At 39.2% G+C, this 21,793-nt stretch overlaps 1 protein-coding gene across 1 annotated transcript in view; it reads left to right on the plus strand.

Annotated features, from left to right (window-relative positions):
* The window catches only part of pcdh1a (protocadherin 1a), a 77,268-nt gene extending 59,068 nt beyond the window's left edge, over positions 1–18,200 (plus strand). Inside the window, exon 5 of the mRNA XM_072375527.1 lies at positions 14,275–18,200. Within this exon, the coding sequence (XP_072231628.1) occupies positions 14,275–14,645 (371 nt within the window). The 3' untranslated portion in view covers positions 14,646–18,200. The remainder of the gene's footprint in view (positions 1–14,274) is intronic.
* The last annotated feature ends 3,593 nt before the right edge of the window (positions 18,201–21,793 follow it).

The following is a 21,793-nucleotide window of genomic DNA, read 5'->3' on the forward strand; positions in this document are numbered from 1 at the left end:
AGCCTTGCCAATATTGTTTTTCCCTTAGGCCCTGTAGAGGTCAGAGATTGCTTCACATCCCATTAAATAGATAGATTTAGTCATTCCATATACAGGCTTTTTGGTCACCCAGGAGTCGGTAGCTGACCATTTCCATTTTCTCCATGCACTTAGGATGTGCAATACATGCATTTTGCTCTCTTTTGTTTCCGTTGTTGTGGCTGTTTATTGTGTTATTCCCATCTGCAGAACACAGTCTTTTTTTTCGTGAGACAGGGCGCTCTTTGTTGTCAGCAGCAGGAGAGCAAGATTGCGAATGGAGATGAATGGAGATGGAGCAGTTAAAGAATGAAAAGGTGGCACAAGATGGGGGGGATGTGAGATAGTGACAGGGAGCGGGGATTAAGAGCCTCTGACAAAGAAGCAAAGCTCACCTTATGAGCATTCAGGACAGGGAGATGCAAAGATGAGCTGCTAACCAAAGGTAGACCTAATTAAAATATCATTCCTACTTTAGGGAAATAACAGAAAACACACATAAAGATTAGACAGAAAATTCAAATGAGACAGAGGAATTCCTCTCCAGCTCCACCTGAAAAGTGACATGAAGTCTTTTTTCAGCATCTGAGTGGCGGAGTGACAGGTTGTACTGGTGCACAGCTTTATTCATTGCAGTAAAGATGACTGACAGGCAAAAAATAGGAAGGTGAGCATGATGTGCCACTCCATTTAAGTTGGATAAAACGCAATATATGAACCTCAGACTGTCAGCGTTTGCATCACTGAGACCTAGAAATATTGACATGGATGTGTGTTTTGTCGCACAAGTGGAATTTTGACACTAAAAAAATCTACATTTTTAGAGAATGCCAGTGGCCTATAGTGGAATATGATGTAGTTTGGAATCCACTTTAGTTGATAAAATGATTGCTACTCCAGATAGTGGTTCTGTCTTGGTCTCAATTGTCTGTTTTTTTTAAACAATTGTATCTATGACACACACCAATGCCAAATATTATTTCTAGATGTGGTTCATTACCTGCATGTATTATTAGTTATGACTTTATTTATTGATATAGTGGTGTTTTCCTTTGTTTGCTCTTGTTTGTTGCAGACTGACATAATATAACCTTGGTTTCTTTAACTGAGTAGCTTAAAAATATGTGTGTGTGTGTGTGGTCTGTAACAGTGTCACAGTTTCATTGAAGTAGACGTCAACATTTTCCGTTACGGTTCCTTGCTTTGGAAGTAACTGTAAATTCAAACTACAGTAATAAAATGTTTTGATATATGATGTGCATGCTGCCTGATCTGCAGCAATTAATTTCTGGAGTTCTTTTGCTTGTGTGCCTGAGCAGCTGCTCCCTCCTCCCACTTTTCCTAATTCCTATCTCCAGGCCGTCAGAGTGCACTCAATTTCAGTCTCCCCATGTTTATTTTTCACTCTCACTTTCACACGTGTAGCGTGCAAAACTGCGTGTCCATTGAACGCGCTCGTGTGTGTGTATATGCACCCATGCATACATTCATGTGTTTATTTGCAGGAGAGGGTGTTGCATCACAACTCAAATCTGTAAATCATTTTGATTACAGTGCTATTTTATTTTAATAGACTCTCATCATAATCAGTGAGCTCTGTAATTCACTTTAAATTGATTGCTTCACACCGCATGAAAACTGCTTATCTTATGTGTCTGGTTGCTGTTAAAATGCAGGATTTGTCATGCCTGTAAAATCAGAGTAAGGCCTAGTCTTGACCATTTGTCCATCTACTGTATTTTGTATATTTCTGGTCAGTTGATAGCAGTAATGTTATTTTACTCAATTTGCTGATAACTCAGTCAGTGAGAGAAAGTATCTTGTGTGGATATAAGAATATGACTTAAAAACACTATGAATTGACGTAATTATCAAAAGGATCAGTTACATAAGGTGATCAGGCCGCTTTAGCCAACTTTAATCCCAGAATTGACTTGATATGATTTATTACCACTCAGTTCTTTCAATTGCTCTCATCAATTATGTATCAAAAGTCATACACTGATGTCAGGTTTTTTTCTCGCTTTTCATACATCGTTGTTATTAGCCAAAGCCAGTGAATTAATTTTGAGCTCCAGAACACATTTGGAGTCACATAACAAACAACATAAATAGCCTAGTTTAACCTCCTGCTGCTGTAGAACTTTGTGCGTTAGTCATCCGGCCCCCATGATGCGCTCCATCTTTATTCCTGTTTTTTTCAGATTTGACCAGTAATCCCTCCGTGTCCGGTCCAACTTTAACAATAATCACTCTTCCAGGCATCACTTGTTAGTCTTCTTGGCTGTGATGTGAGGGCTAGCACTGATACAAGTTGATTGAAGACAGGTACTAACATGCGCACACACTCACACACACAGACTCAATCTAACACAGATGGAGGAATTTTGATGTGGCCGCTTGCCCAGCGTGAGGTTCCTCCCTGTGTCTTCCTCTCTGCGGACCCACTGCCATATGGGCTATTGAGAAGGCTGAGATAAAATGGAATAAATAGCGTTTGCATGATAATGCGGTTTTTAGTAATGCTGTCTGATTTTCATACCTTGGATCTCACTTGTGATACTTGTAGCGTCATATTTGTCCCTTTCAAACTCCTATCAGGGGTTTTCCTCTGCTTTTAGTCCCTGCCATTATCAGTATCAGACGAGGTTCAACTATTTTAGCTATTACTGCATTTGTTTTATGAAGTTTCTCTTAACATCTTGTTTGGATGTTCAGAGCATGAGAAATTGTTTTAACAAATAAATATTTAAAGGAAGAAATTGTGTAAATCCTTTAGGTGCCAGTTTGGGTCACTGCCCCAGTGCCTGTATTGTGTATTGATGCTGGTGTTGGCCTTGCCAGTGTCCCTGCCGGTTTGTACTATGGTTTGTGCTAGACTATGAAAGCTTGAACCAGCGCTGTTACCTAAGCCAGCATTGCTGAAGCTGCCACCATCCAGAGAAGGGACAGGTCATGGGACTTGCAGTTTTGTGGATGCTTCTGTGGAAAAAGGTCCTTTAGGCTAGTTGTCATGAGTAATACGCCTTTAATCTAGCGCTCATACCAGCGTTATGCTATGCTCACATTATCTGCTGCTGTTTGTTACTACCCAATTGTTTGTAATTTTATTTCAGAGCAAATAGGTCACTGGAAGAGCCTAACTGGAGCAGAATTAAATTCTCTAACCTGGATAAAGCTTTGACACCATCGACAGTGGTAAACTATAGCCCTTTTACAAATTACTTCATGGGACAATGCAGCTGAATCCAGTGGCACTGATGACATGTCAACACGTCATCTCTTTGAATGTGTCTACATTTCCCTTCGCCCAATTTGAAATGGAATATGTGCTTTCGCTTGCATGATCACCAACAATGACACCAAGGCACACGAGCCAAACTTCGGCCACACACATTACAGTATTTGTCAAATTATGGAAGACAGGCCAGATCTTTGAAAGGGGCATTGTGGCATGCTATCAAATCTCAGACCATTAACTTCAGAAAAGTATGGAATTGGCTTATTGTCTTTCAGAGTCAAATGAATTATTGTGCAGCAGAGATTGCAGCCACATGTGAAATCGAAATGAAACCCCAGTAGAAGCCCCATTATCCCAATAAATCCACTCCTCTCATTTAATTTCATAGAGACTTTTACACATAAAAGCGATTTCTCTGCAGTTTCATCACTGTGTCCAGCTTACTTAAAGACTGTGATAACATCACTGATAAAATTATGTTTATGTCTAAACCTGATATTTATTTTGCGGTTTCTTGCAGTTTAAATATCTGAGTGGTTTTTAATAATTTCATTATTTTTATTATCATTATTTTAAACTTTGATTAATTTACTTGACCATTTTCATTGTTGTCTGCTGAGCTATGACTTTTATCAAACAAGAGGACGAGATTTTGCTTAAATAGTTAAAGCACTTTAAGAGTAACTGATAAAAATAGAGTAGAAGATGTTTAAAGCATTTCCTAGTGGCATTTCTTTTAGGCATTGCCATTTTAGTTAACTCATGTCCTATCTGACTGACTGTAATATGGATGGAAACCCAGATAAGTGTTTAAAATTACAGGCAGAAAGAAAAGTGCATGTATATGAGCTCACATTAGGTTCCATAAATAGTGCTTTTTAACACCATGCCACCACTGAACATGTCCGGTTTTAGCACTAAGCCTGTAAAATGAATGAGCGAGCCAGAATGCCTAAGCCAGTATCCCTAAGCTTTAGATGTGCTCATGTATTACTTTAACAAAAATGGATGGCTCTCTGTACTTTGGCAAACATTGGATAGTATGCTGTCTACTCTTGCCATGCCAGTGAGTCTTGGCGGCAGCATGCTGAAGCAGCAGGTTTGGAGGTGGTTATGTGTATATAAATTTGAGCTTGAAAGTACTAGTTTATAAAGTGAAATTTCTCAATCAGCCTAGTATCACTCAGATCCATAAGATATGCTGCTTTTACAGCAGGTCCAGGGGATCTTGAGGCAAAACTTTGAGGATAATTATGGAGGCAGAAATAGAAAGTGGAGGTAGAGCTCTGTTGCTCTCAGTGGGTCTTACCCGGTCTCACCCCAGATGTGATTCGTAGAGCAGGTAGAGCGTTGTTCATCGGGGAGGCTAGCTGGCTCGGGGCCAGTTCCACTTCAACCTCACTTGGTCTGGCTGTTCGAGCCAGCGTCAGAAAGGCCCTGGGGGTCATCTCTCCATCATAGTGTGAGCCGCTGAACCTCCCTCTAACTAGTGTTCTGCTCCTCAATGATGGATGGCACTTGAGGGACTTGAATTGTACTGTATGGGTCTGACATGCATTTCCTTATTTCCAGTGAATCTCACAGGAATGGGGAAGTTCTGGCTTTAAGGCTTTCTTAAAGATAATTCAGAATTCCCTTTAGTTCAAGGACCTAACAAATTCATTGAGGGACTAGATCCTGTGAAACTAAAAAAGGTCCTCTTAACAACAGAATGGAAAGTGGCAGATTTTTTCTTTTTTCTTTTTTTTTCCTTTGTAAAAGAATCAATGGTTAATTTGCAGTTTTGTGTCAACATGGTATATAATTCAGTCAATAGTCTGCATGCCTTAAGCTAAATAAAATTGACTAGAATTAGTCTTGCTTTCTTTCATGGCCAAGCATATCACAATGTTATGCATTTAAGGTGACATAACTGACATTTTACTGGCCTATTGCACTGAATCAAAAGCATTTTTCACTGGGGCTTAACAGAGATTTTGATCAATGCAGCATCTCAGTGATTACTTCTCCAATTCTAAAAAAATTCTGGCATTTTTTTCATAGCTTTAAAGCTTACACTCTGTGAGCTATCCCCAAAGAGTCCTTGTTCTCAAGCCAAAAAGTGAATAATTCTGACAGAATATTGCATGACAATGTTAGCATGGTTACTCCATATATTTCTGTGGGATCTTTGGTCTGATTAGACAGCACTTGTTAGTCTAGACTGATTCCTACCAGATCCATTCTGAAGATATTTGGATGGTCATGCAATTTATTCCAAACTATCAGTTATAGTTTATCAGATGATAAGATAGATAGTTTTTTCTTTCTCTTTCCTTCTGGGTAGCTCCCTTTTAGATGGTTATGCCATGTGTAAGGCCCCAAAACTTGTCACTTATCTGGATGAGCTGTCTACTGAAACAGTGTCTAGCCTGGAGATGGGGTACCCATCAAACATATTGCCGCCACAGGCAGTGAAAAACAGATGGCATGAGGAGACACTTGAATGAAAAAAAAAAGAATAAACAACACCGATCTTCAGTCTCATTGTGCATTTCTTTCCGGCTCTGTTATTGCTTTGCTTTGTCTTCCTTGACTTTGATTGCCATGTTACAGCTCACAACTACCCATACTCAAATGGCAGAGCAAAACATGATGAATAAGGCCAATATTGTTCAAACATAGCATTTACTAATTTACTGTGTTTTAGCCAAGCAGGGAGCGAAAGCTAGAAACAGATGCAGACAACTGTTGTGCACTTGACCCAATTTGTACATAAGTGCATTAAATTTTAATATTATCATCTTATATTGTAGTTTTTATTCTGTCAGTGTATGGTATTTTTGATAAAACATTTATGCCACTGACTTAATGTTCCTGTGATACATAGTACGGCATTAAAGTGCAGGTGTGGTCTTCACTGGCCAGACATGAACACTAAGTGTTCCTTAGTGTCCCCGCCTCTGCCCAAAGGTTATTTTTTTTCCATATCTGAGCGCATATTAAGTTAATGGTGTTATTGTACTAAATCGTTGTCTGTTCAGGGATTTGAACATCAAAGAACACGAATGTTAGCAATTCTTCACCAAATGCTCGCAGCAGAATGCAACAGATCAGTGAGGAAGACCAGAGGAGGGAGGAAACACGCTGGCCTCAAAAGCCGACTTGATGACCCCCCACTGCCTTCTGTGTTTTGCAGTTCTGTTTGAATTCACATTTAAAGTTTGAAATTTACAGTTTCCTTTAAAAATGATACATTCAAGGATGTTCTTGATCCCAAGTGCTATTTCCCATTCCCCTAATCAAAGCTTTGACAGAAAAGGTATTGCCTGGCAGAGGGCATAGTGAGCAGAGCACCATAGCGAGATTGCTGCTCTTCTTTTCCTGTTGCCTCTCTGCAACACAAAAGGCAATTTTCATATTCCATCATGTTATAAATTTGAATTGTCCTGCTCCAAACACATAACTGTATTGTGCAGGGCATTGTGTGAATAGAGCTTTCCATCTGATTGCGTTAGTATGCTGAGTTTCCCAGGGAATTGTCAGTCATGCAGCAAGTCTCTATCTGCAGTAAATGGTCAAATAAAGATTCACCTCCCCAGGGTGGTTATTTAGCCCCTGCATGGGCTGCTTACATGACTCAAAATATCAGATTTTGGGAAATTATGTTGATATTTGTCCATATTGGGCATGGAAATGATCTATCTCTCTTGGCAGCATAATCGTAATATCTGCTGTGTCTGTTAATTTTAAAAGTTATCTTTGTATATCAGTTGTGCTGATGCATGCATTTCACCTGCAATATATCCAGACCACACAGTTCTGTGATATAAATCTGAGCCTGACCACTCGGTTTCTGGTTGAGGAATGTGATAAATGACCAAATGATAAAAGCTGTCATGGAACAACCACAGCCATGGGCGAGGTTGTGTAGCCCACAGGACTTGTGTTTCTACAGAACAGAACAACTCTTTGAAACTGTGTATACCATTTCTATGTTCAGTCTCGAGCCCTGCACAGGTTTAGGCTAATTAGAAGCTAATGTGGGCTCATCCAATGTTTCACACAGCAGACTCTGGTGATCAAAGGAAGAATTAGCAACATGATAAAGTCTCGATCGAAAGGGGAGGGAGAACAACAAACGGATGATGGAAGACATCCCTTTAATATGTCAATAAGACCAGTCAGTGAAAGATATAAGGTGAAAGATATAAGCATGAAAGGCACGCATAAAAATATACTCTTGGGGAAAATTTTGAGAGGAAAATAGATTATTCTTTGATAAGAAGAGATGAAGTTCATGTATAGTTTTTTTTCATAAGTGGTTACAATAGAATTGTCTGGGTCATTCTGTGGAGTGATAGAACCATTGATATTTCTTCAGTATTCAAGGTACATTTCTTGATAAGAGCTCAAATATGAAAATACCTCAAGGAAAATTCACTTCAACTAAATAAACAGCTTGAATACAACTAACAACTACCTTAAATGACTTAAGACTGAATTCTCATCCTTTTCTTTAAGCTCTTCGAAGTTAAACAGATTGTACCTGCTGGCATGAGGGCATTGAGCTGCCGGTTTAAAAGGGCCACATAAAGGGCCTAAAGCAGTCAGAAAGCTTCAAAAGCAAACGGCATAGAAAAAGACATTCAGCATTCAGACAGGAGGAAGAAGAAGAAGGAACATTTGGGTCTAGACAAGAATACAGAAGTGTTTATTCAAACAAGTATTACACAATAACACAGAGAATGAGTTGGATGATTGAAATTACTTAAATTACCATGGCAATATCTTCCATTTCATCTCTCTAGCCTCTATACATATACATATGAGTGTATGTGTATGTAGCCTGATGTGTATACATCAGGCTATATAGCGTCCAGTTACAACCCCACACCACAGGGATCCCTTCTATATTTCCTTGAGCTTTTCTAATTTAATCACACAGAAACCTGAATGGGAAATTGAAGGTTTCCTATTTCAGGAGTGAGAGAAACACAGACAGGAAGTAGCACAATGGGCCTAAATGTAATTACACAGGCATGAATAAATACATTATAAGACTTCACTGTTTGCTAAGAAAAAGAAAAAGCCACTCATCAAGCTTAAGTTGCCTTTCCAGCGATTTTCACCATTATTGAATCTTACACATTGTTGTGGTGTTACATGACAAAATACTTGCCATCTGTTATGTTTGACTGCATTTTCAGTTATATTTAAAGCATATATAAAGAAGTAGGTGTTCATTCTAATACTACGTTTTAATCCTAATCAGCATCCCTCTGTTTAGTTTGACACCCTTCATCGTGTGTGGAACAGCCCACAGTAAAGATTTAAATGAACAGCATTAATAAAATACCTGTGTTAGCCTGAAGAAGTAATGCTAATTTCCACATTTAGAGTGAAACATTGATGGCTAATGCTATTCAATCTCAAAATGCACATCGATCTCTGTCCAAGTTGTCCTCTCATAAAGAAAAAGGCTCTTTATAACCTCCCAGCTACTCCACTGAAAGGTATTGGTAAAGCTTTGAGGGCTGCATTTCTTAACAAGGTTAACTTTTGTAATATGGTCATGGCATACAGTGCTGTAATTTTTTTAACGTCTTAATGCAAATGAGGAGACTATTTAGAGTCAATTTTATTCAATACATGAATAAAACTGGTACTTTTTTAGCTAATGAAAAGTCTAGAAACTGGGTTCTGGAGTTGCTGGAGTTTACTAGAATAATCATAACGCTGAATCATTAATGTTCATAATGAATAATTTGCTTTGTTTTTTGCATTGGCTGGTGCTTTAAATCCATATTTTGTTGTGAAGGTTCAGAATGCCATTTCCAGTCAGTAATTGGCCTGCAAGTCAAACATATAGCTGTGGTCAGAGGCATGAAGCTGTTCTCCACTCACGCATTTCACAAACACCTCAGCTCAGCACACTAGCAGAGAAACAATTACATTACTCAGGATAGGAACTATATAATCATTTAGCACACCTTACTCACAGTCCTCCAACAATGTTTTGAATTGCTTTTATCAGAGGAAGCCTTATGTGTGTGTCACAGTTTGACAAAGCCTTAGCGCTGGTTGACATATCACACTGCATATCAGCTTCTCAATTGGAGGAGCTGGTGCATAGCGTGATCTGTCAGCAGGTGCTAAGGCTTTGTCAAATGCAGTGATACAAAAGGCAGTCTTCAAATAAAGGAACTCTAATACAAAATGGTGGATGGCAAGGGCTCTGACAGGAGGTGCAACAGCACCCACTGAAGCAGCTACAGCATCTTTTCCTGATGTGCCTCTGGCCGACATGTCCACTCATCAGCCTTTGTCAGCAAGAGGCTCGCCTGCTCAGGAAGCCAAGAATTCAGATCTCACTGCGTCTCTGAAGGAGACTTTGACATTTGTGCTTCAAACCAATTCTTATCCTGCCATCACCTTATGTAGACAGTCTGACTTGGAACTTAACCTGTGTCCAAAAAACATTTAACCTTTTGCACCTCAGAATAACAGAATTCCCTTTATGGCTTTATAGAGGGAAGCACCAAGTTTTTCTTTTGTTTTTAAGCAATAAAAGACTAAAGCAATTCTTGCATAAGAGGGACAATTCAACACATATCTCTCTCATCTCTTTCTGTATATCTAAGGTGACCAAGTTTCCTACACATTCTGATTTTGTTGATAAGATATTAAAGTGTGTTTCAAGAGATACAAACACCCCTAATGTTCTTGGCTCAGTTACAATGAACAAGGGAAATGTCCATGTCAACACTATGTTTATTCGGATGAAGCAAGTGTCCTTCTTTTAAAAATGTAGCCCTCCGCAAGGGGAGAAAAATGTTTTAGGTATCTTTTGCTTACTTGAATAACAAGACTTGACATGTCACAGCTGAATAAATTCAAAAGCTGGGTTTCTTGTTGTTTTTCTTCATTTTGCCCATTGTTTTTTGTTCCATTTGCTACTGCTACATACTACATAAACTGTTTGCATGGGCCACAAATCTACCATTTTCATCTATCGCACTCTCTCAAACATTTTTCTCACATTATCCCTCCATGAGCTGTGGGTCCCTCATATTTGTTTGTTAGCCATCGATCATAGTGGTGTGGCGTACATGCTGGAAATCAGCCGATGGGGAGAGGCAGCATTTGCAATCAAACAGAGAAGAGCAGTGTGAAATCTCAGGAAGAGGCAGCTTCCCCCATGCCCGTGGGCAGGGGATCAGACGATGAGGAAGCCTGCCTCAGACACTCAACACCTCCCACTGGCACCCTGATGCAAGCAGCATGCAAACCCACCCCTCACATGTATCTGTCAGCCGGCAGGTTAAGCTCTGCATGTACCTCCACTCTGTAACTGCACTGTGGAGTGCATGTTTTGCCACTGCAGTTAAGGTGCTTTTAGAAGCTTCCCTAAGGTCCACTGTGAGTATCTACTGTGGTGCTGGAGGTGGGAGAAGGTAAAAAGTACTGTTTTTCTTTTCAATGATATTGCTGTAACCAAGCAGATGAGACGGAACCTAATAACTGGACAAAAGGTACAGGTGCAACCTATCTCACAGTCTACAGGAGAGGAATTCTGCTGTGCAGAGAGGAGGAAATGTCATTGAATCACTGCTCCTCAAAACCAAATCACAAGGTCTCAATTTCCACTCAGCCCTATTTCAGCCACTGGCATAATAGTGCTGTGGTTAGTCCATCTGTTTTCCATTGCCCACCTTGGCTATTCATCCATGACATAAAAGACTATAAAGTCTAAAGGGCTTGTTCCAGAGTGTGAGCAGATTTATTTCAGATATAGGTACAGTAGGTGTACAGGGTTGACTATGCGAAGAAATACCAATTTTCCCACAGTGCCTTTGGCTGGTCCTTTAACCCAAGGTTGATTCATTTGCTTCATCATGTCCACCGAATATTCAAACAATGATCATTTCAGCTCAGTGTGGGAGTATGTTTTTATTTGCAGAGCAGACAGGAGTTTGTCGCACTGTAAGTGGACTACACTGCAGCTACAGATGGGTCATGGCCACAGCAAAAGGCAGACACAAAAGTATAATTATGAGAATTGATCTTTTTGTGGAAATGGATTTGAGCATGACAGAAAGGTCAGTCCAAGCAAATGTAAAAACTTGTGCTTTCCCAAACGATACATCCTATCATAACATGCTGTCAGAGCAACACAAAAAAAATCTTCATTATTACATGGTGAAAAACTGCTCTGAGCTGGAATGGAAATAACTTGCTCTAAATGAATGTTATATGCACAATGGCAGCTTTCAGTTCAAGATAGGCTTCGTGTACTAAAATGTCTGTTAAGATCAGAGTGTTTCCCAAAGCAACATTTTGAATAAAATTAAATTAAATATGGATAAAACACTAACAGATAAGGTAGTGACCTACTAAAATCGCTGGCATGAGAGCATGGATGTTCTCTCTCAATGACGTGCAATATAGGATTTGGCACCAGTTGAAGAAAATGACATGACTTTGGCATGCTAGACGTGTATTTAGCTGTCATTGCTGATTTTCTGGCCCATGATGATAATAAGCAGGGTTCAGAATGTGCAGCGTGAATTCTTGTCACTGGTGCATGGTGTCGTTTTTCATAAAATGTTTTCTTTTACTTGGCATTAATTTTAATTAGTCCATGTTATCTTTTTTTTTTTTTTAAAAACACTCAACCTGAAACCAATTACCAAGCTTACAGTCAATCAAGATATGGCAATCAGTGTTAACCTTAGATTCTTTCATCTTTTCTATTGTAGGACTGAAGACTTAAGACTTAAGAGAGAAAATTGTCCCTTTCAGTAGCTAACTGCGAGTAAGGTGCACTTGCATTCATACCAAACCGGATCACATGCGCACATTTAATGGCAATTAAATGATGATGTGTTTTAGAAAACCTCTATGAATATACCTTTTTTGTTTCTGTACACTGATTTGAACTGTAGATGTGAAGCTGCGCTGATTATAACATGGGGCCTCTTGGTGAGGCATAAACCTCCTGAAAGCTGTGGAGAGGTTTTAATCAAGTGTGAAATCCTTTTGGGTTAGATGCCTACATGGCTGTGCCTGTGCTTCGAAGCACACTTCTCAAACCTCTCTTTTACACTCCATGAACATCTATTGCGCTCTCTGCAGTCCATTCCTCTGCTGTGATGCTCACAGACGACTCTCTTAGTAGTGTTGAGAAAATGAAAGAACACATACATCTCGTGTCTTCATTTTTTATTCCACCATCTCCTGTTTCAGTTTACCCTTTTTGTTCTAAATTAAGGATATAAGTATAAGTCTTTCATTTGAAAAGAATCCTACCTCAATGACAATGACCTAGTAAGCAGAGAGAATAATTTACTTACGCATAATGGGATAATTAAGCATGAAAAAGGCAGAATATTAGTCAATTGTGAAGTAAATGCATTAAACAGCCTAAACATCTAGCTATTTAGGATTACAGGAACAATGAGATTAACTGGAACAATAGCTCAAGTTATCCATTTTTCTTTGTCTAATCATTATTTCTGCAATAAACAATGGGACAATTGTATTTGGATTACCCATGAGAAACAAATAGTAACCAGACGGGACAATGAAATTAAAGATAAATAGCCTCCATTCCATGTTATCGAACAGTAAAGGGGTTGAAAGTCTTAACAAATGCTGTCTTACTTTGTCCTTTGATTGACTGAAGCCGTGGTGAATCAGAAGCAGTTTTTCCACTGTCAAAGGTCTGACATTTGTGGGCTAATTATCTTGCCACTGGTCATGAACACAATACTGATGGTATGTCTCATAGGCTTACTGTCAAGCTGGCATTCTTTCTATTAACTGTGAACGCTCACCACTGCCTAGAATACGTCATATCTTGTGGTTGCATCATTCACATGCAGCAACATCTTTCCATTTGTTGTGTGTGTGTGTTTGTGTGCAGCACTGAGCTCTCAGCCCTCTCTGTGAATACATTTAGTCTCATTTACACGCTGTCTCGTTGCCACAAAACAAGACAGAGCATCCATGATGGACATGTTCTCTCATGGTGTGGACAGCCTTGTGGCATTACAGTAATGCATTCATCACAGCAATCAGAACTTTACATTTCAATGACATCACAGATGCACAGATCTTATTGGTCTGCTCTTCTCTCAGACATTGATCCGCCTGTCCCAGTATGAGGCTGAAGGGATAACAAAGATAAATTGAGTGGTATTTCCATTTAATCTGGGCTGTATGTTTAGCTTGTCAACAGGTGCGCTGCTTAGCAAGTCTGTTGGCTGCCAGATGCACATTTCTGGTGAACAAACATGCCGAATGTCTGGTACTTTTAGAAGTGTGTGATATACTTGAGTGATAGCTTAAGCAAACTTATTTTGGAGATTTCTCAGCCTGTACATTAAAATGAGGTCACTGGGTTGTGGACCCATTTATTTAATTAGAAACAGTTGAATAAAAAATGGATGATAATCAAGGGCAGGAAACTCATTTTAGCACTGTCAATCAATAACTCATTCAGCAATGGTTTTTTCCCTAAGGCATCCAGCTACTCCCTTTGTAACCAAAACCTTGCATGTCTCCAGTGTGTTTGCTTATTGTTTATTGTCCAAGTCTTTTTGTTTTTTTTGTGTTGATACACATTTGGTGTATTATTAACAGCATGCAAATGACATGTAATTAAAATGTATTACCATTGAACATATTAACTATATGATGATATATTACAATGAAGCCAGACAAACTTCTGTCGGGTACTTCTAAATGACATAGACACAGCATGCTGTCTCTTGCATCTACCACACCAGCTTGTGGACTAGACACACACTAGCGCTCATTACACAGTGCATAGCGACAGCCACATAGCAACTGCTGCTCACTGCTTAGCAACAGCTGCAGAGACCTCAAGGAGGGAGGTGGGTTTCATGGGATGTTTCAGATGACACCATTTCTGCGCAAAAATGTAATTTTTTCAACTTTCTTTAGTACAGTTCAAATCTTTACTACTAGAAGCATTCTTTGATGTGCTGTTTCCTCTCACCTGCCTACAGATATCCGCTCGCTCCCTGATGTGGCAATGACCGGAAATTGTACAACCGAGTGCAGCGAACTGGGCCACTCAGACGCCTGCTGGATGCCTGGGCATCCCTCTCCCGTACGCAAGACCAGGAACCCCCCGAAACTCTCCACCTTCGTGCCTTACCAGGAGAGAGGGAGCCTGGGACGCCTAGCAAATGGGAGCGCCAGGCTGGGTGGCGAGGAGCACCGGTCTCGCCTTCCGCCCTCCCGCAGTGCCTATTCCAACAGTGGTCATGACGCCAATCAGGACTGCCCATTAGACGAGATGCCCCTGAGCGTAGCCTCAGAGTTCCCCCCCACGTCCCCTTCTGCCCACACCCCAAAACGAGAAATTTACCTGTGAGGAATATATTTATCCGATTGATACTCTAATGAAGAAAATATACACCCACTTCAGAGAAAGAAACAGGCCGTCCATGTGCTAAAGCCAACGGCCGTTTTGTAGGTAACAATAGGCTCTGACTCATCCAATCACTGGCATGAACACTTGTGAACTATGAACTTTGTCATTTCCTACCTAAATTATTAATTTATCAGCATATCTATGAATGATTCCACAAAGTTAATTAATGCACTCACTCATATATTTGTTTAAAATCTCAACAAATACAATTCAGAAAGATTAAAAGGAAATGCAAATGGAAACTGCTACTTTAGTAGTAACTAATAATTGTTGTAGTTAGGCAAGTCCCATCCTGTGAAGTGATCTCTTGAATTTGAAAGTTGTGATCAGTGCTCTTGTGCCATTTCTAGATATAATTTAATAGACAGCCAGTCCGGCCACATCAAAAGGCATAACACTTGACCAAGAATCAAATGAAATGGTCGTTCTTAATGTACAGAGCTGTAAATACATTTGAATGGTGTGTTCTACATATATTTTTGTCTGGCATAAGCCAAAAAAAAAATGCCTCTGAATTTTTGCATATTTAAGCTTTTACTTTACTGCTGCTGTTTAAACTTGATTGAGACCATCTCCCAGAGTGGAGCTTGATATTGTGGAGGGCATTTATCTGCTCTACGCTGTCACCCATATACACACACATACATACACACAAGAGCACACGCTCTCCTTTGACCCCTAATCATAGTAGAATGGCCTTTACCACTGCTCCCTGTAGAGCTCTGCCACTGATGGAGAGAGCTGTGTGGCAGCATTTAAACTGACGTTATGTTCCACTGACTCGCAGCACTGTGACCTGTCGTTCATCATGAAAATGGTTGACTTGGCCACAGAACCCCAGGGTCATGATGACCAGACGCAGAGTACTCACCAGACACATTCTGATTGGCTTTTACTCCATCGGTGCAATTATATCAGTGTACTAGAAGGTTCCTCTCTGTTTTGACAATCAGATGGGCTCTAAGTGTAAGTCCAAGTCTGCCCCAGCACAGCTTGTAGTTGTTTCCCCTCACAATCCATAAAAATGTATGTAGATCTAATGAGTGGGAAACTATTTAAATGAAAGGACACTTGAGTGTTGAGGACCACTGGGAAGAGTCTGTGCTTATGGAACTTAATATCAAGCTAATATAAACTAGATAGGTGCACTAAATCCAGATTAGTTTATATTTTTAAGTGGTGACCTTTCGTTATAGATCACAAAAACAATATGTGAAAATAATATTTAGTTTAATGTCAGTAACTGCTGCCTGCAAACACGCGTGTGGAGCATAAACAGAAAGTTTAACAGTAAGATTCAAACTTGGCTTTATGCAAGTCTTGTTAATTAAGTATAATTCTATTTGTATTGAGGACAACATGCTTAATAAGTCATTAGGCATGTTTTCTCCTCTGGCTATTGAAAAGAGAATAAAAATAGGGTATGCCTATGGGATTCATTTATCTTTGCAAAGATTTTTCAAGTGAATCTGAAGGATATGTCTGAAGGACACTATGTATTAGTTGGTAATTGGATGTTAATGATGACTCCAGAAGCCTGCGATATAACGTCGTAGCGCCAGTTGGTGTCTTTGATTTTAACATCGATTTGATTAGATTTGTAGATACCTTTCACCTCTACAGAGTATTTCCATTGTGAGTGTGTCTCTGAGTAAGGGTGGAGGAGCCTAGAATGGACATTTCCTAATTAGGTTGAGTAATGAGTACTGAGTTGGGGCATGTGTGAGCACACCCCCGGGACAAGGAACCCACCAGATAACGCAAATCCACCCACTGAGCTACAATCAGTTAAAAGGGGTATTTTTATCAGCACTTACCTCATCATGCTGCCATTTAAAACTACGTTTAGAATAATTAAAGCGAAAACATATGGAAATTACTGGACATGGCCATGATTAAATAAGCTTGGTGAATTTCCTGCCTGGAGGGTGACAGAAGCACATTATGCCATTTTCAAAGCCATTTAGCAACTGGAGTAAAATTCAAACAACAAGCCATGGTACACTGTGATTAACCCCCCACCCAACCCCCCCACAGCACCCATCTCAGGCCTCTTGATAGCCGCTTCACTAACCAAGAGCAGTGGGCAAGATTACTGACCTGGAATTAATGACGAGTGAGAAAGATAGAAATGAGTGATAAAACCAGTGTCATATAGCCTCAATCACTACATTTAAATTGTTTGACTTTATTGAGATTCACAGCTGCTTTGCATCCAGGTTCAGCTCTGGGGTAAAATCTTAACCCATTTCAAACCTACTTATCACCTCAGTAAATCTAGAATGCATCCCCTAATTTGTCTCTGATCGCAATTACACGATTTTAACAGATAATTCATAGTCTTTTTAGGAAGCTGATCTACACTTAGTCCTCTGCAAAACAAAAACAAGCCTGGTTCTACCCACCCGCCTCTTTGTTGATGGGTCGAACTCTTCAGCCCAGGCCAGTAATGACCTCCTGCTGCTCACTTCTGGAAGGATATATCACCAAGTTTACCCTTTGTTTTGAACTCATGCTGAATGAGCTGTGTTTACCTCTCTCCCAAACACAGAGCTGTTCTTCTTGATAAAGTAAGAGGCCGTCACAAAGCACCTAAATACACTCTGAAGTGTGTTGACTAATGTTTAATTTGTACTTAACATTGATTTAATGTTGAATTCACTTGAGTATCTTTTGCCTCTGTACTGTGTATCGTATGGTGATCATTTCTGTAGACAGATGGACAAATTGCTGTAATGAAATTTGGCAAGGGACTTTTTTTTTTCCTCACTGATCAAAGACTCTCGGCAAACTGGTTGTGTGAAAAAAATAAAGAAATCTGTTGGTGGTGTAGTGTACATAGCTCTTCACAACAAGTCTGCTATTGTGCAGACGGTGATTTTAGCATGAATTCCAAAGATGATTGGTAGAAACTGTTTACTCGTTTAATTTTACTTTCTGAAATGTCAGTGCTGGTTCATATTTCAAAAGGCCCGCTCCCAAATGAACTGAAATTGACTGATCATTTCATTTTTTTCACAGTTCATCTAGAACAAAGACAATTGCCTTGAAAATATGTCTTTGCAAGAGAGAATCTAGTTGTTATCCTAATTGTTGGTATATTTATATAGGATAAAATGCTTGTGATGCCATGTTTTTGTACAGTTTTATGTACATACAAGTGAAGCTTTCTAAAAGTTCTGAGAAAAGCCGATGGCATATAAAAATTGTAACATGTTTTCTTGAGATGTGCACATCTTGCCTTGGTTGGATTGACCTTTGCTGAGTCAGTGTGAATGTGGCCGTTCTATGCCTGCACTGTAGTCATTCACCGGCTCTCACCTCCTGAGGACTTAATCAGTTTTTCTGTTTGTTGTGAACAGTGGATTGTCTTATCTTACCAGTTTGTTAAACTCCTGTGTTCTGCTTCGTTCTGTTTCCGCATGTTGACAAATTCTCTTGTAATACTGTAAGTCCTCATGAACTTTGTAATAAAATCACTTCAGGGGAAAAAAAGGATTGCTGTCAGTGTTTTCTTTCATTCTCTATTATTATTCATTACTTTTGACTGTTTGGTTCTTTAAAAGGTTTCGCAGCCTTGAAGCTATATTGTGTAAAAATGTGTCTCGCTCCAGAGCTAATTAAGACAAACTAGTATTCTTGTCATGCAGGGACCAGCACCTCATTTCTGAGTCAGGAAGCCCTAGAATGTTGAGAAAGAAGTATTCAGGATTTTGGAGTAGGAGAGTCGCGGAGCCTGTGTTCACCGCTTCAACGAGGAAAACAAACTCCATCATGCTTTTATCTGGATACACAATAGTTATTCAAAGCACTGATGAGCTCTATACTGCTACATGTTTCGTGCAGGGCCTACTTACAAGCCTGCTGTCTTGTAATGTTAATTTTGAGACGTCTGAGAGGACAGACTTTTTTTATTCGTGGAAAAGTAGCTCGGTTGAAAGCATTCAATTAAGACCCATTCAATGTGTGGATGTTTACGCTCATTTCATACCTGCTATATTTGATTGCTGGTGCATAAGCTACAAATTTAATTGGACTAATCATTGTTGCACACATTCCATAATATGTAATCATGTGTGAACTACATTAATACAATAGAGGTGATTAAAAAGTTTGACTGCTATCTCCAATGAGAAAAAAACAGTAAGTCTGCATGACATTATGCTGTCCAGTCTCTGCTGCTGTTACTGCACTTATTAAATTTTAAGACAACACTCATTTTAGGGTTTCAGAGGTATAATCACACTACAAAAAGTAAAATCCTTGAAAAGTCACTGGGGTGGATGGTCCTTTACAGAAGTCATAAAAGATCTGCCTGTCAGAACTGCAGGGAGGTGAGTTTTGCAATGCAACAACAGTAGAATGAAAATAATCAAAATGTTCACATTGAAGTTAAAAACAAAACAAAAAAAAAGTTAGAAGAAATACTTTTAGAAAAAAAAAAATCTGTGATTTTCAGCAATTTTCAAATTGCTTATATATATCCCTCAGTCAAAGGACCCTGGTGCCTTTTTACATGTTGATGATATATTAGAGAAAATTACAGATAGGATTAAAATTTTTGTACCCCATAGATAAGAAAGTGCTGTTTAGAGGTAGAAAAAGGCATGTCTTTAGAAATATGTGGTTCAAGAAATTGCACTATTAATGAGATCTGAAATAAATCTCCATAAAAACCTTCACTTTCTGTATAAAAATATTATTGGAAGTAAAAAGTTCATGAAAGTAAGTCCCACAGGAGTGAACAATTCTGGCTCAGCATGTATTAAAGAAAGAAAAACTGATCATGATATATATGATATATACAGATCCATTTGATCAGTGGGTAGTATAAAAGCTAGGGAATGTCATTAGGATTCACCCTCTGTATATCATGGCCAGCTGTATGAATTTCACTATGCAGCAGATATTGTTCTGGGACCTAAAAAATCTCATCCATCTTCCTTGACTCACAACAGTTGAGTCGCCCTAACATCCAGCATCATGACAGTCCTGGAGAGACTGTTATTGGCTCACCTCTGTAATCAAGTCAGCACCTTTCTGAACCCACCACAGTATGCTTATCTTTCCGGTGTTGGGGTTAAAGATGCCATCATACTCTTGCTTGAGACAGCCCACATGTATCTGGACAAAGCAGGCACCACAATAAGAATCATGTTTTTAATTTAATTCACCCTTCACTGTTATATAGGAAGTTTCAAAGCAATATAGGGGGATGCATTACAACCACCCAGATTATTCACTGGTCAGCAGCACAGGAGCACCCCAGGGGTCTGCACTCTAACACATTTTCTTCTTTTTCATTTTCTACAACTCAAAGTCCTGTCAACTCCAGAAATATTCAAATGACTCTGTAGTTGTGGAGTGTGCCAGTGACAAACAAGAGACAGAGTACAGGTACGCGGTCAATCACTTTGTGGCATGATATTGGATTTTAAGAGGACCAGGAACAAGCCAAACACTCTTTTCATGCTGGGACAGAAGGATGAGGTGGTGGAGGGCTACAGATACCTAGACAACAGACACAACCAGAGATTAGCATAATGGATAAGACTGCACACACTTCTACACAACACAGTAATAAAACAACAAATTGCACATGTAAACGCACACTCACTCCTTGGGTCAATCACTAAGTAACCCAACATGCATATTTTTGGACAATGAGAACATGAAGACTCCACACAAAAAGGCCCCAGCCAGCATTTGAACCAGGAACCCTCTTCCTGTGAGAGCAAAGGCCACCATGCAGCCCATTTTTTAATTTTAATTTAACTCTGACTAAGGGAAAAATATCTGGGATGAAATCGAATTAAATAAAACAAAGTTATTGGTCCAACAACCAGGATTGTCCTGCTGCCAGCATGGCTAAGAACAAATTATTCAACATTGTTTAGATACTTAGCACTCATGCCTTTGAGATTGATGGTCAAACCCTCATAAGAGTGGACTGTGCTAGTGTGTCCATAGAATATTCACTTCGAAGATCAAACAGAGTTGAGATTGTTGAGCAACTGCAGTGGCCTGAAAATTTTAACTCCCCTGGAAATTAAAGCACTCTCTTCCCTGTATAATCGCTTTAATCTACACTCATTAGTCACATTGTCTTCAGTCATAGCTGCCAGAGAACATTGTGCTCAGACTTCAGTCAATGTATGGCTTTGTTTCTGCATAGACAATAATTATCTGCTTGCATCTCACACATGCAAACAAAACATGAGACCATGAAAAATGATTGCGCAAAAATGGCTCATTTCATTTAATCGAGTCTTGTGAAGGATCATTGTTTTTCTTCCTAAAATGATAAGTTTTCCAATATATCTATGTATATATATATATATATATATATATATATATATATACACACATCACAATTAAATTGACATCAGTTCTTGTTAAGTACATATATGAGGATCAGCTCCAATAAACAGCAAAGAACATATTTACACTTAGTAAATTGATGATGACTCTTTAGTAGCACAAAATGGCTTATCGAAAGAAAGGAACACATGTCACTAATTTGCGATAACGCAACATTGCCTTTTACATGCCCAGACCCTAAAAACATGTCTTCTTTTCCTCTTGGAGATATTCAGGATTAAAAGTATCCAAGTGAACAACTTAGAGTGCTTTTGTGTATAACGGATTGTTTAGTCACAGTGTGGCAGAACTCCAGTCCAGTTTGATTTGGTACATGAATGTTCCAAGAGAGCAAACGTCCCTTTCCCTTAAACCCAAAGACAAGGCAAGTAGTTATTGTGTCTTAGTAGCAAATCATTTGTGAGTGATTTAGCTGATGGGTTTAACTGAAGGCTTTGGCACATAGTTGAATCTTTAAGCACCAGTACATAAACGCAGGTGCAGTTATGGACAAATCTGAAGTTGTTTAACAATCACTTTAGTATTTTACCATTAAATATATCTAAAATTATTAGGAAAAACAATAATTTCCCAGCAAAATTTCTATATACATTGACAATTTAAATGACACTTATCACTGTAGTTGTTCTTCATTACTCACAAAAAAGTTTGATTAAAACTGAAATGTGTAAATAACTGTGACTCAGCCTAAAATTTAAGTTAAGCTC

The sequence above is a fragment of the Leuresthes tenuis genome, unplaced genomic scaffold (genome assembly GCF_036924035.1).
Source record: "Leuresthes tenuis unplaced genomic scaffold, fLeuTen1.0.hap1 SCAF_21, whole genome shotgun sequence".
Taxonomy (NCBI): domain Eukaryota; kingdom Metazoa; phylum Chordata; class Actinopteri; order Atheriniformes; family Atherinopsidae; genus Leuresthes; species Leuresthes tenuis.